General features: G+C 36.5%; 1 protein-coding gene across 1 annotated transcript; it reads left to right on the top strand.

Moving 5' to 3' along the window:
- The first annotated feature begins 505 nt into the window (after nt 1-505).
- Nucleotides 506-9,448, top strand: LOC131324204 (magnesium transporter MRS2-I-like). Its single transcript, XM_058356064.1, has 11 exons — nt 506-1,073; nt 1,764-1,793; nt 2,968-3,118; nt 3,312-3,433; nt 5,606-5,680; nt 6,614-6,841; nt 6,925-6,969; nt 8,399-8,443; nt 8,526-8,555; nt 8,726-8,845; nt 8,938-9,448. Exons 1-11 carry the CDS (start codon nt 819-821, stop codon nt 9,022-9,024), a joined length of 1,188 nt encoding a protein of 395 aa, XP_058212047.1. The 5' UTR covers nt 506-818; the 3' UTR covers nt 9,025-9,448.
- The last annotated feature ends 5,215 nt before the right edge of the window (nt 9,449-14,663 follow it).

The raw sequence follows: 14,663 nt of genomic DNA, 5'->3' as shown, positions 1-14,663 counted from the left end.
TAACAAGTGTTTATGTGATATTACGTAAAGGCTAAATGTCTCTATGTAATTATAGTGAAAGGTCAGACGTTATTTTATAGGCGCCGCTATTCGCAGCTTTCTATTTTCTCCTATAACCCGTTAAATTTTTTTAATTATATTCGATAGTTAGTTACCGAAATTGAGATATATTTTCAGCATCCAATTACCGAAATATAATATTTTTTTCAATAACTATTTACCGAAAATGTATGTTCGGCAGTTGTTTACCGAAAGTTGAACATATTTTCGACATGTAGTTACTGAAATATAATCTTGTTTTCAACAGCAATTTACCGAAATGTTATTTATGATTTTCAATAATTATTTACCGAAATGTAGTGAGTTATGGAAAAAAATAAAAAGTTGCGAATAGTGGCGCTTTATTTTATTTCCCAACAATAACGATTGTATGAGGTGGCCTGTAATTTTTAAGGAGAAAAAACATGCTGTAAAAGCAATCACACAGATCCCGTTTTCACAAAATCCAACATGCGTACTTCCCCGATAGTTCGTGAGGAAAAAGGAAAGAAAAAAGAAGAGAAACATCAGACTCCATTCGGACCATCTCCTTCTCCCTCTCTCTCTCTCTCTCTCTCCAATTCCCCTTCTCTCTCCGTTAACAATGTAATCTCCACGCGATTATTCTCCGCATCAATAAAAGCCCTAATTTCGCACTAGGGTTTCTCTCTCTCTACACATACAACACGTACACACAACACAAAGGCGAATATATAGATACATACATACGGATACAGACAGATAGATACGGGTACAGAGATTGGGGGGAATGGTTAGAGATGGGACGGGAGGGGTACATCGTCCCGGCAGAGCTGCCGCAGCCTGCGGCCAAGAAGAAGATAGGAGCGGTGGGGGGTTCGAGGAGCTGGATTCTGATGGACGCCGCGGGGGAAGACACTGTTCTCGACGTGGACAAGTACGCCATCATGCACCGCGTCCAGATCCACGCTCGCGACCTCCGCATCCTCGACCCCCTCCTGTCTTACCCTTCCACCATCCTCGGACGTGAGAAGGCCATCGTCCTCAATCTGGAGGTCACCTTTTTTACCATTTATACCCTTTCTCTGTATATGTCCGGGCACACGCGATTAGGGATGGTGAACGAACCAAATGGCTCGTGTTGGCTTGTTAAAAAGTTCGTTTGAGACCGATTTGTTATGTTGACGAGCTGAGTTTTGAATATAGTATTTTTTAAACTCGTTAAGCTTTCAAATCAAGGTTGGACATGCTGCTGCTGCCCGGTTGGTTTGACTTGCGATGTTTAAAATTTTCAAGCTACCTGATTGGCTCGTCTCCTGAACAAGCGAAGCTTGAATTTCAAGCCAAACTTCAACAATTAACTGTTGGGCTCGTTGAGTTCATTTATCACCCTTGCTGCCCTGTGCGCGATTTGTGTCATGCTGTGCAAAATTTTGAGTTGAGGTTATTCTTTGAGGAAATCTGGGCTGTGAACGTAGAAAAGAGGAGAGAAGAAATTTCGGGTGCCAATTTTTGTTGTACTCGGTAGTTCCTTTAGGTAGTTGAAGGGATTTTTTGGGAAAAGAAAAAAAAAAAGTGTGAGCCAGCCTCAAAACTGACTTTCAAAACAAAGAGTGTTCCCTTTTATTAGTAAGATAAGAGATAGATGTGTTTATGTATATGTCTTAATGAATTTTTGTAGAGTACGGAATCCTGTTTGATGGGTTTTGTTTGGCTGAATTTTTTTTATTTTTGTGTTTCTGCAGCACATCAAGGCGATTATTACTGCTGAAGAGGTATTGGGTTTTTTGTTTTGTAATTGGTATTGGGTTTTTGTGTTTTGTTTGCTCTTATGTTTTCTATTTGCAGTTAGTGTTTTCTGGTCTTTGCTTAGGTGTTTTTTTGTGCTATCTTTAGTGGTTTTTTCGCTAAAGTTCGAAAGACAGACAAGTTAGACTTTGTGGAGTTGAAAGTCTAATAAACAATCCTGGCATTTTTAAGAGATTGAAGGAAGCTTTTGTTAAGAACCTTTTCATATGATGATCTTTTAGAAAGTTAGTTGAAAAGGACTTAAGCTAAAGCCAAGGAAAGGTCGTTTAGTTGTGCAGCATAAAACAAATGAACTAGAGGGTGGGGCTTGGCACCATAGTGTGGTTTCTCCACGACTATGCGGTCAAAATAGGGTATACCGTAAAAGACCACCTATCGAAAGAAAAATAGTACAGTGATCTAGGACTAATGGTCTCCGAGGCTTGATAGCGGGGCGAATTGCTTCTTTGTATTTTTTTGGAAGGATAAATTTGTGGGGGGTTTTGGTGTCTAGGGTCCATGGGAATAAATAATAACCCGGTTTCTCCTGCATATGATCCTTCCAAGACCCCATGATGCCAAGTGGCCGTTCACCGATGAAGTTATTTGCAAATTTTACCGAAAGGGAGATGATTTTAGAAAGAGCCGTGTCTATTGGATGGTAGGTATTAATTGAAAGAAGTGTTCAATTCTGGTTGTAATTCAAGATTATGCGTATGGGTGTCTATGGCTTGACTTTAGGCTGGTGGTCCAGAACTAAAGCTTTGACTTGGATGCTAATTGCTAGGAGAGCCCTTTACTCATCGACAGTTTTTCTGCTGCTTTGATTTTTTAATTTCCGCTTGTTTTAAGTTCTATACATCAACTGTATATTGTGCGTGATAGTCTCGTAATGAAGTCAATATCTATTATTGTTTGCACTGGGTTCTTTTGATGTACTTTTGTGGCAGTGGTCAGGACATTGATACAAACCTCAAAGCTGAAAGACGGCCTTAATTTATTAGTTAAACAGTGTTTGTTGTGCATGAATGGAGTTCCTGTTAATTAGACCTTTGCAAGTTAAAATGAACACTTTATTTGGTTTTGTTCTAGTGAAGAATAATTTTCAGTTAACTTGGGGCTCAATGAGAAAATTGTCATCCTAATTTATGTTTGGAATAGGTGTTGCTTCGAGATCCTTTGGATGATAATGTTATCCCTGTGGTTGAGGAACTAAGAAGGCGATTGCCCCTGTCAAATGCCATTCGCGAGGGTCAAGCAGACGGAAAGGAAATGGGTGGGCAGCATGACATTGATGCTGGTGAAGAAGATGGTATGACTTATTGACTTGGTGGTCTATGTTGAAAGACAAGGCAATTATAACAGCATAAAGAAGTCTCTGTTTTGGTATTTTAAAGATGTATATCTTGCAATACGATGCTTGATTTCCTTTTGTTGTTATATCTTGGCTTATCGGTTTGTCTAGTTATATCTAATATCATATTGTTCGCTATTCTGTTTCATAGAGTCTCCATTTGAATTCCGGGCCTTGGAGGTGGCTTTGGAAGCCATTTGTAGTTTTCTTGCTGCTCGTACAACAGAACTGGAGACTGCTGCTTATCCAGCTTTAGATGAACTCACTTCTAAGGTATGCATTTTTGGTATCTTTCAGAAGTCTGCCTAACTTTTGAGGGTTTATAATTCCACTCTTGTCTAGGACTGCTGAAAATGCAATTGGTTTAGTTAATGCTCAAATATTGGTTCGAAATCGATGAATTGCTCGATTAGTTTATTTTTCTCCAGATATATTTGTTGCTATTTCTGCACTCCTTATAAACCAGACCAAACCAAAGCAAACCGAGCATTACGTCCCAATCACTTGGGGTCGGCTACATGAATTCATTTCCTCCATTGAGCTCTGTTAAGGGCCACTTGTTCACACAAACTCATTATACTCATATCTTTGCGCACTACAACATCTAATGTCAATTTACGTCTACCCCTCCCCGTAACATTGCTACCTAGAGCTATCCTATCCGCTCTCTTAACTACTGTATCTTCCGGTCTACGGTAGACATGCCCAAACTACCTTAGCCTATTTTTCCTCAACTTCTCCTCTATAGGTGCTACACCTACCATCTCACGAACTGTTTCATTTCTAATCTTGTCTCGTCTAGTCTTATATGGAATGAATTTGCACATTTAGGCCTTTGGCCCCAAAGCTGTAGTTGATGGTCTGTTAATGTTAATATAGCTATATGTATACATCTGTTGAGCCTTTAAATAAATTAGTTTGTAACAATAAAACATGGCATACATATGCTTCCAGCTTGTCCTTGGTTCAAATCTTATAAGTTGTGTTTTGCATGAGTCGGTGGTCCTTGTTTTGTTCTCTCTCTTGACAAATGAAGCAGGGTTGTATGTAAGGAAAAGTGTTAGATATCTTGTTGTACATCATTGGGCTTATTTCATGAGGGGTGAAACTTTTATATGAGTTGTTAGTTGATAAACTGGAATTACGTATCAGGAAATCTCATTGGGTTGTGGTTAGTATTTTTATTAATGATTTGTACCTTTCATGCAACTAGATTTGTTTTAGGGGTCATTGGTTCCGACTTCGGGTCTCTTGATTTTTTCTTCTTGTTTCTCCCTTACTGGTAGTCAGTGTCTTGGTATCGAATCCTCAATACGATGATGCTACACTGGAAAATCCTTTTACAATGCCTCTGAAGTACTCAACATTATTTTTTTGTGTTGAATGCCCTAGGGGGGAATAACATAAGAGTTCCAACGAGGCTTGTAGTTTCCTAATGTGGGTGGTTATCTCGAAGGTGGGGCCTGACTGTGGTCCTTTGGGAAGATTGTCAGCACATGAACAATGTAGGTGAGTGCCGAGTCAACCTAGCTAGAGAAAGAAAGGGAGTGGCAGTCGAGAACGCAGGGCTATGCCAGAGGTGGGTAATATCTACGTGCATTGTTTGAAGAGCCCCATTTATAGGACAGTTAAACAATGGATAACAACTCGTCCTTGGACAGGTGGCTTAAGCCTCTTGGTTAGAGACGGTAGACAATCCAAAAGTTTTTCGTGTACCCATCGCACCATGATCATACCTTTGGGTTCGTATCATGAGATGTTGAGGGTATGCAGTTTAGCCTCAAGGGTTGCATCGGAGAGGCTTCAGAGGAGTTGCAATGCTGCAGATTATACACCTTCAGAAGTATGGTCCACGTCTTCTTGTGTATGTCCCCTCTCCTCTAAGATTGGTCACGGCGCAGTACTGTACCAAGGGAGGGGTGGCGGATGCAACTTGGCGAATCCCATCGTCCATTATAATTTATGTCATGTTGAAATCTCCTAGAACCAGCCTTGGAGCATTGTTTTGATCATAGCTGCACATGATCGTAATTCCCTCCAGACAATTTGCCTCAATGAAGGATCATTGTCCCCTTAAACAAAGGTAGCATTAGTATAAACTTCATTATTAACAGTCCAAACAAAATAAGAGATAACTGATCAGACTTGGACCGAACGTTTACCTTTTGTTTATCCTTTTAATTTACAGGTTCTTTTCGCATGAATCCCATGCCCCACTTTCCCAACCCCCACTTAAAACGAATGAAATAGGACCAGGTTTTAGATTAGTTCTCTCCAGAATAGTTGCTCGATGGTGATATTATCTGTATATGCCTTTTTTTTGTTAGTATTAAATACTAACATTCCATCAAGTATTGTTAAGTAGAATGCTTTATTCTTCTCTTTGCATACTCTTGGTGATTGGTTCTCTGTTTTTATGTTGGCAAATGACTATTCAAATTACAGATCAGTAGCCGTAACTTGGATCGGGTCCGTAAATTGAAGAGTGCTATGACTCGGTTAACTGCTCGAGTTCAAAAGGTACAGCTATATGGGTACTCCGTGACATAGCGTTGCAAGTTTTTGCATCATGGGCTTTTTGTTTTGGTAATCATGCGTCTTTGCCTTATGCTTTATGAGTAGGAAAATGGGACTTTTTCTCGCATTGCTGAATGTGCGTGCTGATATGGTCCTCATTACAATCCAGTCAATTTCTCCATCTCCAGGAGAAATGGTTAACGTGGTAGAGTGCTCTATGGTCAAGTAATGACTTATCTTGGGCATTAACTACTTGAGCAGAAACAATACATAGCAGTGTAATTATGAAAGATCTCTTACTGACTTAAATTTAGTTTGTGCTCTTCTTGTAACTCCTCTGTATTGACTCAAAAAAAAAAAAAAGGGACTGGTGACTTGGTTTTCGATAGTAAAATGCCGAATGACTTGTGGAGGAGATATTGGCACTAGTTTTCCATACAGTTGTAGTTAAAAATGATTTTTTACCAGGACGCTGTTTTTTATTGTCCACAGAGGATTCTCCATCAGTAGAGAATATCATGCCTGGTTGAAAAACTTGAAAATAGATGTGTATTATCCCAAATTGATTGACTATCTTGAATGAACTGCCCATCTTTTTGTCTCTCCAATAGTGCACCCGCAGCACTCCCAATGAGATTTTGCTTGGCATGAGTTGGATTGACCACCAACCTAGCTTGTGAACTTTTTTGTACCATTAGAGCTTTATTTGATGGATTTCATGACCTTAAAAAATAATAAATCACAAAATTTCTGTTACTTGTTTTCTCTTCAACCAAGACAGTCGATCATACAAAGGGTTACTAGTAGCTAAGTCAGTCCAGATATTTCATTTTGTTTTTGTAAGTAGGAAGCATAAGCCACATAATATTGGACTGTGTGCATTTAATAGTTTGAAAGGAAGGAGACTATTTTGTTAACAAGGATTGGCGATTATAGGTGAGAGATGAGCTTGAACAATTGCTGGATGACGACGACGACATGGCTGATCTCTACTTGTCTAGAAAATTGGCTGGTGCATCTTCACCTGTAAGTGGCTCAGGTGCTTCCAATTGGTTTCCTGCATCTCCTACCATAGGCTCAAAGATATCTAGAGCAAGTAGGGCAAGCATGGCAACAGTTCGGGGAGATGAGAATGATGTTGAGGAGCTTGAAATGCTACTTGAGGTAACAATGTTCACTCTGCACCTGCTTCTTTGTTTGTTATTCCTCTCAAAGTTGGTCTCAAGGAAGTGGTGGTATATTTGCAGGCTTACTTTATGCAAATTGATGGAACGTTGAACAAATTAACTACGGTATGTTGTGTTGAATGCTTTTGATCCTACCCTATCGCTTTGGGGGATAAATAGTTGTGTAGGCTGTAGTTTTTCCTGGTAAAATAGTGCAACTGCACAAAATGACCATGGCATCTTACGGAATTCCATGTATTTAACCTACTGTTCCAACGTGATCATTCTTGATAATTGTTGTGGTAGTATGGTTCGGTAAAATGGTGTGGCTCCTAGTAAGTCGGCTATTTGGTTTTATCACGAGCAAAATTGGCACCATTACGTTGAAGTTGGAATCTTACCTGCAATAATTGATCTTCATTATACATGATGAAGCTGTATTTCTGATGATTTATCTTGTTTAATTAATGTTACTTCCCCAACTATTGTTGGCTCTATTTGCCAAAAAAAATAACTTTTGTTGGCTCCAAGTTCTAATAAATGGGTTTGTTTTTATGTGATATTTTCATGGACCAAAGGCAAATCTCTCTCTCTCTCTCTCTCTCTCTGGATAACTCATCTAGAATGTGTTCTCTTTTTTGTTTTTGTCTTCTTTATGGTGGTTGCTGTCTCTATTTTGAAGAAGCGAAGAAAGAAGTAATTTTTTTTTTGTTGGATGCTTGGCTGATAAAAGCACTTATTTCCTGATGATTTTGCTGATCAACCAAGGTTTTGTTTTGCTATGGTAAAGCAAATAAGACATCGATGGCCTAGTAGAGCCAATTAAAAGTACATGTACATAAGACATGCATAGGTACTGCCTCTCCACTTAATCCAGTCATTGTAATGCCAGGTCTCTGATTTCCTCTCTTCTTTCATTAGGTTTTGTTCTGCTTATGGATTCTTTGTGTAACTCCTCTTAATCACCATAAATTCCAGAGCATCTCCCTCTCGCTATAATGTCATGTGAAGAAACAAATCTAGTTTTTATATGGGCATACATCTTTATGTATGCATGTGTATCCCCTTCTATCCAATGTGATCTTTACAATGGAAGCTCCTGTGTCAAGCCTGCAAGATGTGGCCTTCATGGGGTGGGTATGACTCAAGTTTTTTTGGTGGATATATGGTTCATGCCCAGTGTATCTTTCCCTCGTGAAACCTTTCATGATTTCTTTCAGCCTTCTCCTTTCCCAAAACCTTTCTGATATCCTTTTGCTTTGGTTTCTTGGGAAGACTTCATGAATATTTGTGAATGAGTATTCTCACCTTGAACCGTTCTTTGATTGTCAACCTTTCTCATATCTTTCCCTAGTTATAACCTTGATGTTTCATTCTGAGTATGGTGGTTATGTATGGTCTCCTTAATTCCAATTAGAGATCTTTATTCCCTGCACCTAAACTATCAGATATTTTGTGTATTGAATTAGGCAACCTGCCTATTTGTTGTTTACTTTTCCATGTGCTGAAAACCCGTTCTTGCCGCAATAGAAATTGATCCATGTGTATGTTGCAGCTGCGTGAATATATCGATGATACAGAGGACTACATTAATATTCAGGTAAGCAATTATAATTGATCAAGTTAAACGGATTGTGATTTATGTGTGGTGGTCTAAATACACGTCATGAACCTTTTTGCAGCTTGACAATCATCGAAATCAGCTGATTCAGGTAGGGTGTTATACGTACTTTGCATGATGTTTGACAATCTTGCGTTTACAATGTCAGAGAAAAGAATTCTATTGACTACCTTGCATCTTTTTTCCGGCTCTTTTTGATGAGATGAATTCGTAGGGTATTTCTGACGAGATGAATTTGTCTTGTTTTCTCTATGGCTGCAGCTGGAGCTTTTTCTAAGCTCCGCAACTGTTTGTTTATCCATTTATTCTTTGGTGGCTGGAATATTTGGCATGAATATCCCGTATACATGGAATACAGGCCATGGGTACATGTTTAAATGGGTATGGTACTATGGTTTTAAAATTTCTTTACATAATTGCAACTTCTTTTTTTAGTACACTTGAGTTTAGTACTCATCTGCTTAATGTCACAGGTGGTCGGGTTTTCAGGATTATTTTGTGCCATCCTTTTTATTCTTATCATTGCGTATGCGCGCTACAAGGGTCTAATTGGATCTTGAAATTTATAAATGAGGAAGGCCCACCGGAGCGGATGAATTATCACTGGAGTTAATTGCCAAATTTGCAATTCCGTGAGCTCACCAGTTCCTTTCACCTGTTAAATTTTGCCCTAAAGTCACGTCTACCTAATTCTCTCGTCCGAAGAAGCTTCAGCAATCACTGTCACCGTCGTCAATATTGGGAAGGCTTCACAAATCACTGGCGACTGGATTAACTCTCTCCGGTACCAACACAGATAATTGTAAACGATTTACAGTGTCTCATTTTGTTCTAATGTAGTTGATTTGAGATACTACTTTTTTACAGTTACGTAAATCTGGGTCAATTTCCCGTGTTTGTTTACGTTGTCTTTGTAATTAGGAATAAATAATTTTGTTCTCTTTATTTTAGTATAAACGAAATAAATGCATTGTCGTGGCCTTATTTGTTTTGCTTCTGTATTTGATTCGACTAATTCAATTTTTGTTGGTATACCATGCATCCATTTAAATTCTCTCTGCTTGAGATTTCCCTGTATACAGGACTTTGTTCCCTCATCTACTTTCTTTCAGATTTACACTAAGGCTCCGTTCAATTGCCAGGAAAGTACAGGAAAGGATGGGAAAATCAACTTTCTCATGATTTTTGTAGTGTTCAGTTGGCAGGAAAGTAGTAGGAAACATATTTTTAAGTTTTCCTGTAGGAATTACTTTCCTGCAAAAGTGATCCTGCAAAAAACACAGGATTTTGCGTCGCGGGAAAAGGAAAATGAGTGAACATTCACAAAATTTTTCCGAAAGTTTCTTTTTCCTGACAAATGAACAACTAAACTTTAATTATTCTTGCAAAATTCTTTTGTCAAATGAACATTCACAGGAAAATAATTTTCTTTTTCTTTTACTTCACTTTACTTGACTTTTCCTAAGAATAACTTTCCTGTACAACATTCCTGGCAACTGAACGGAGCCTAAGGTTTCGTTCAGTTGCTAGGAAAGTATAAGAAGGATGGGAAAATCAATTTTTCCATAACTTTTATAGTATTCAGTTGGCAGGAAAGTAGGGGAAAACTTGTTTAAATTTTCCTGCAAGATTTACTTTCCTGTGAAAGTGATTTGGTCAAAAGTATAGGATTTTGCGTCATGAGAAAAACTTTTTCCATTGTGGGGCCAAAATAATTGGCGGGTAAGAATAAACTGAATGACGCCTATACCAAAAAATACGAATTAGGTTCTTAGAAAGACACTTTGAGATTTACGTGAGCAATAACAATTTTGATTACTATGATGCTTTCTGAAATAATTGTTTTAAAAAAAAATTGGAAGTTTATTTTTTTTTAAAGTATTTATTTATCTTGTCATTGGTCTTCAATTTTGTTTTGAACTAATTTTCAGTAAGTTTTTGCATCGACAACTAATCAAGCACGGTTGTTTAATATTTATTTATTTAGTTATCATTTGCTTCTTTTTTAAACTTTATTTGTATGGTTGATTATCAAAGAATGTCAATTTAAATGAGGGATTTGTATGACCATTCAAAATATAGCAAATTGAATATGGAATTGCAAGTCAATTTTTTTATTTCATGTTAAGACTTTGCATTAGATAAAATACATTTTCTGTATGTGTTAATTTTTGAAATATGCTAGCCTATTATTTAGCTCTCAAAGTTATTTTAATTTAAAATTAGTCATGAGAATAAAAATAAAAAAGTTTTCCATAAGCGTCTTTTCCCGGCAAATGACTGCAAAAAAAAATTATCAAATGAACACTCACAGGAAAATAGATTCGTTTTTTCTTTATTTCACTTTACTTAACTTTTCATGAGAATAACTTTCTGATACAACATTCCTGGCAACTGAATGGAGCCTAAGAGGGGAGATAGCCTAGTTTCAGGTGAAATTGGACTTCAAGTTTCTCCTAAAAAGTTTGTCTATCTCTTTGAGGCTTTAGACAAGTTATTTCTGCTGAATGAATTTTTAATTGGTGTATCTGAGGAGAATGATCTATCTTAAAATTTGTGTTTTTTTTGGCTTTAGCCTGTTTAGACAATAGGAGTGTATCAGCTAGAAGGAGTTTGATTTTTCATGTTAATGGGTCGGGACAAGATTGAACTCATTCTGATATTTGGGAGCTAAAAGGAAAATTTTGAAGTCGGAGGTTGATATTGAAAGGAAAGTGTTTGTAACAACACAACACATTCTTGTTGATAGACCCACACAAGTTTAATTTATTAAACTTTTTTTTTTTTTGGAACAAATTAGGTTCTAGTTGATAGGGGTGTATACGGTCCGGATTGGTCCGGTTCTCTAGAAAACCAATAACCGGACCATTTCCAACGGTTCTAGGAAATTGGGAACCAGAACCTAACCAATAAATGCGTGGAATTTAACCAGAACCAAACCATAAAATCGGTCAGGTTTTGGTTCAGTTTCGATTCTATCCAATTAGCATCTAAACACTTATTCACTAAATATAAACTCATACAATTAAAAATTTAAAGCATCAAATAACTCATAAAATAATAGACATTTTATTAAGAATCAAAACCCAATATGGTTCACAAAATACTTAACACTTGACCAAAAAACATTGACGAAAACCACCAATAAAGTAGCCAAAACCACTTATGGAATAATTAAATTCAGCGATAGAAAAACATTAATGACCCATTATATTTATGACTAGAATTAAACCTATATCATAAACTATAAAAAGGACTAAAATTAAACCTATATCATAAACTATAAAATATTGTAGCACGTCTTTAAGTAAAGAACAACAGCTCCAATCCCCAAACATCACTTAAATCAGCAGCACTAACTTTTTCCATGTTCAAAAAGTAGACCAATCTCTACACATATATTTATTTTTATATAATTATATGTATGTATATATATATATATATATATATATATATATATATATATATATATATATATTAGTACTAAACGGTGCAATCCGGTTCTAACCACGGTTTTTTAATTGAGAACTAGTAACCGAACCAAAATTAACGGTTCTTATTTTTTTGGAATCATAACCTGACCGCAAAACTGCGGAATCGGACCAAATAGAATTGTTCGGTCCGAATCGGATCTGTTTTACGGTTCGGGTGGTTGTCTTGAATACCTCTACTAGTTGACCATGCACCTTAAAAACCCCCGTGTTCTTTAAAATGACAAAAGGCAAGGATTGGTGTTTTTATTCTTATAGGTAGATTTTATATTAAATTATTTTATAGCCACAAACAAACACTCAAATGAAACACTTGAGACATGTGAGCCCCACACACGCTAGAGGTGCATTGTGTGTGGATCCCACTTATATTGTGAATGAGTGTGTGTATTTGTTTGTGTTTCTTGTGGCTTCAGCAATAATTGTTTTAGTATATTTTTGTTTAGGTGCACTTAAAGTTGAGGTATGTACGAGGCAAATAATTATTAGGAATAATTTTGGAAAGTCACAAAAATATTGTGTCAGTTACAAATTATTTTGATTAGTTGCGAAAATGTTGGTATTTAAGTTAAGACGGGGTTGCGGTAGCTTCCTCCACCCTGCTTGACTTATTTGGTTTGACTTAAAAACATTTTGCCCGTATTTATATATATATTTATTGTCTTATTAAATGCTCGGGGCAGATCCTCATAATAAAAATAGAAGCCAACAACATCAAAAATAAATCAAAAGCAATATTCATTTTTTTCTATCGGAAAAGCAATTAATTCGATAAATACAGAATCAACCACGACCCAGAAAACTGGAGATATATACTGAAATGATTTGTGATCTTTTCCTCCATCAACATGTATGCTTGCTTGCTTGCAAGCATTTCTTACATCACGCAATAGATATTGCTAAATAAAAGAAGCGAATTTCCATTTTGTATACTCTTTTTCCTTGGAGGGAAAAGTTGAAAAAGAATTCTCCATTTCGCGGCATTCATATATTACCATTTAATTTGATGCTTGTGATTGACTTCGTCGATCAAAAAACTTCTCCAAATGCAATAGATATTAGATCTTACGCTGCTCATGGGAAGTAAAACGATGATGAAAAAATGGATCTTTCGTACGTTTTTTTTTTTCCGTTTCATGTCCATTACTGAATCTTGTGCATTTGATAATTATCTTTTTTATTACACAATTGTTTCACCATATTCTCTCCCTTTGTTCCCTCTCTTATGCAACTTTTTTGTTTAATTATTTTGTTATCATGGTGCTTACAAAACTACTAAGAAGGCAAAAATAGGGCCTTAGACATTATAGAAAATACTAGATAGTCGATTTTTGGCAAGAAAATGAATTTTTTTCCCTTGCACGCATATCGAATCTTTTGCAAATTTATTTTCAATATATGATTCACACCAAATTTATTCTCCCTAGAAGGACATGAAGGTACGGAGATAAGCGCATGCTATTGTGTATTCCAAATCTTGCTGCAATTGGGAGCTCTGTGCATTGGATACAATCTTGCTGTTGTTTCACACAACTTTTCAAGTTCTTATGAGACTGGCAAGTGGAAGAAAAACCAAAGAGAGAGAGAGAGAGAGAGAGAGAGAGAGAGAGAGAGAGAGAGAGAATGTGAAGGAATCATTTGAAGCAGCATGGCACAAAGGTAATCTTGTCACTCTTTCTATGTAAAAATAAGAAATGAAACAGAGTTATCTGTGTCTTATCTAGAGCATTTCCAACCCATCTTCCCACTTGTTTGTTACTGTACTTTAGAAAATCATAAATACAATAATTTATTCAAAAATTAAAGGTAGAACAATATTCAACTATTTACAGCTCCAATCCCAATTCTCCATGTTTGTCTTCAAAGGGTTGAAAAGAATTTGGATTTTCCTTTTAATTTAAACGTTAATTATGTAATACAGTCTCATGTTAAAGGACCCACGATATTGTTGATTAGAATTGATATACCTTGTCGGCCTATTTTATAACAGTTTAAGCTTTTGGGACAATTGATCGATAACTTAACATGATATTAGAGCTCATGTTGCAAGCGGCCCAAGCTTGAATTCAAGTTTTTGTGTTTGCATTTGTTTTCTGTATGCATTTTGCTTGTCCCCTTAGTATTTTATCTCGCTCTTGCTGTAGATATTAGCATCTCCGTCTACAAGATATGGTTGCATGTAGGGAACGGTATTGAATAGCTTGATGTACATCGTTGGGTCCAGCCATTTCTTAGCATTTCAAATTATTGGGAAATCTTCAATGGTGCCAAGTTAATAAAGAAGGTATACCCGGAAATTACCCAAAATACACTTGCAGATGTTTTTTTATCACCGGTCATAAATACCTCTACAAGTGTATTCTGGATAATTTCCGAGTACACTTTCTTTGTACCTAGCACTTTTGTAACATAAATTAGATCTATGATATTAGTGTTTGTTTGTGAAAAATTCTGAAAGTAGATTATGAGATTCTGCTTCTAAAAAATTGTAGTGGAGCGACTGTTGCATATTCTAGAAGTAGCTTCAACAAATCACCAACTTTTTTTTGGAAGTTTTTTTAAGGCTCAAAAGCTTATTTTTTTTAGAAGCTATAATCTTGATGCTTTTGCAAATTTTGAGAAGTTGTGATTAGAGCAAAGACAAAAATATTCATTTCCATGCTAATATATATATATTTTCATTTCCATGCTAATAATTACTCATTGGT

The sequence above is a fragment of the Rhododendron vialii genome, chromosome 4a (genome assembly GCF_030253575.1).
Source record: "Rhododendron vialii isolate Sample 1 chromosome 4a, ASM3025357v1".
In the NCBI taxonomy this organism is placed as follows: domain Eukaryota; kingdom Viridiplantae; phylum Streptophyta; class Magnoliopsida; order Ericales; family Ericaceae; genus Rhododendron; species Rhododendron vialii.
This window is presented reverse-complemented; position numbering and strand designations above follow the sequence as displayed.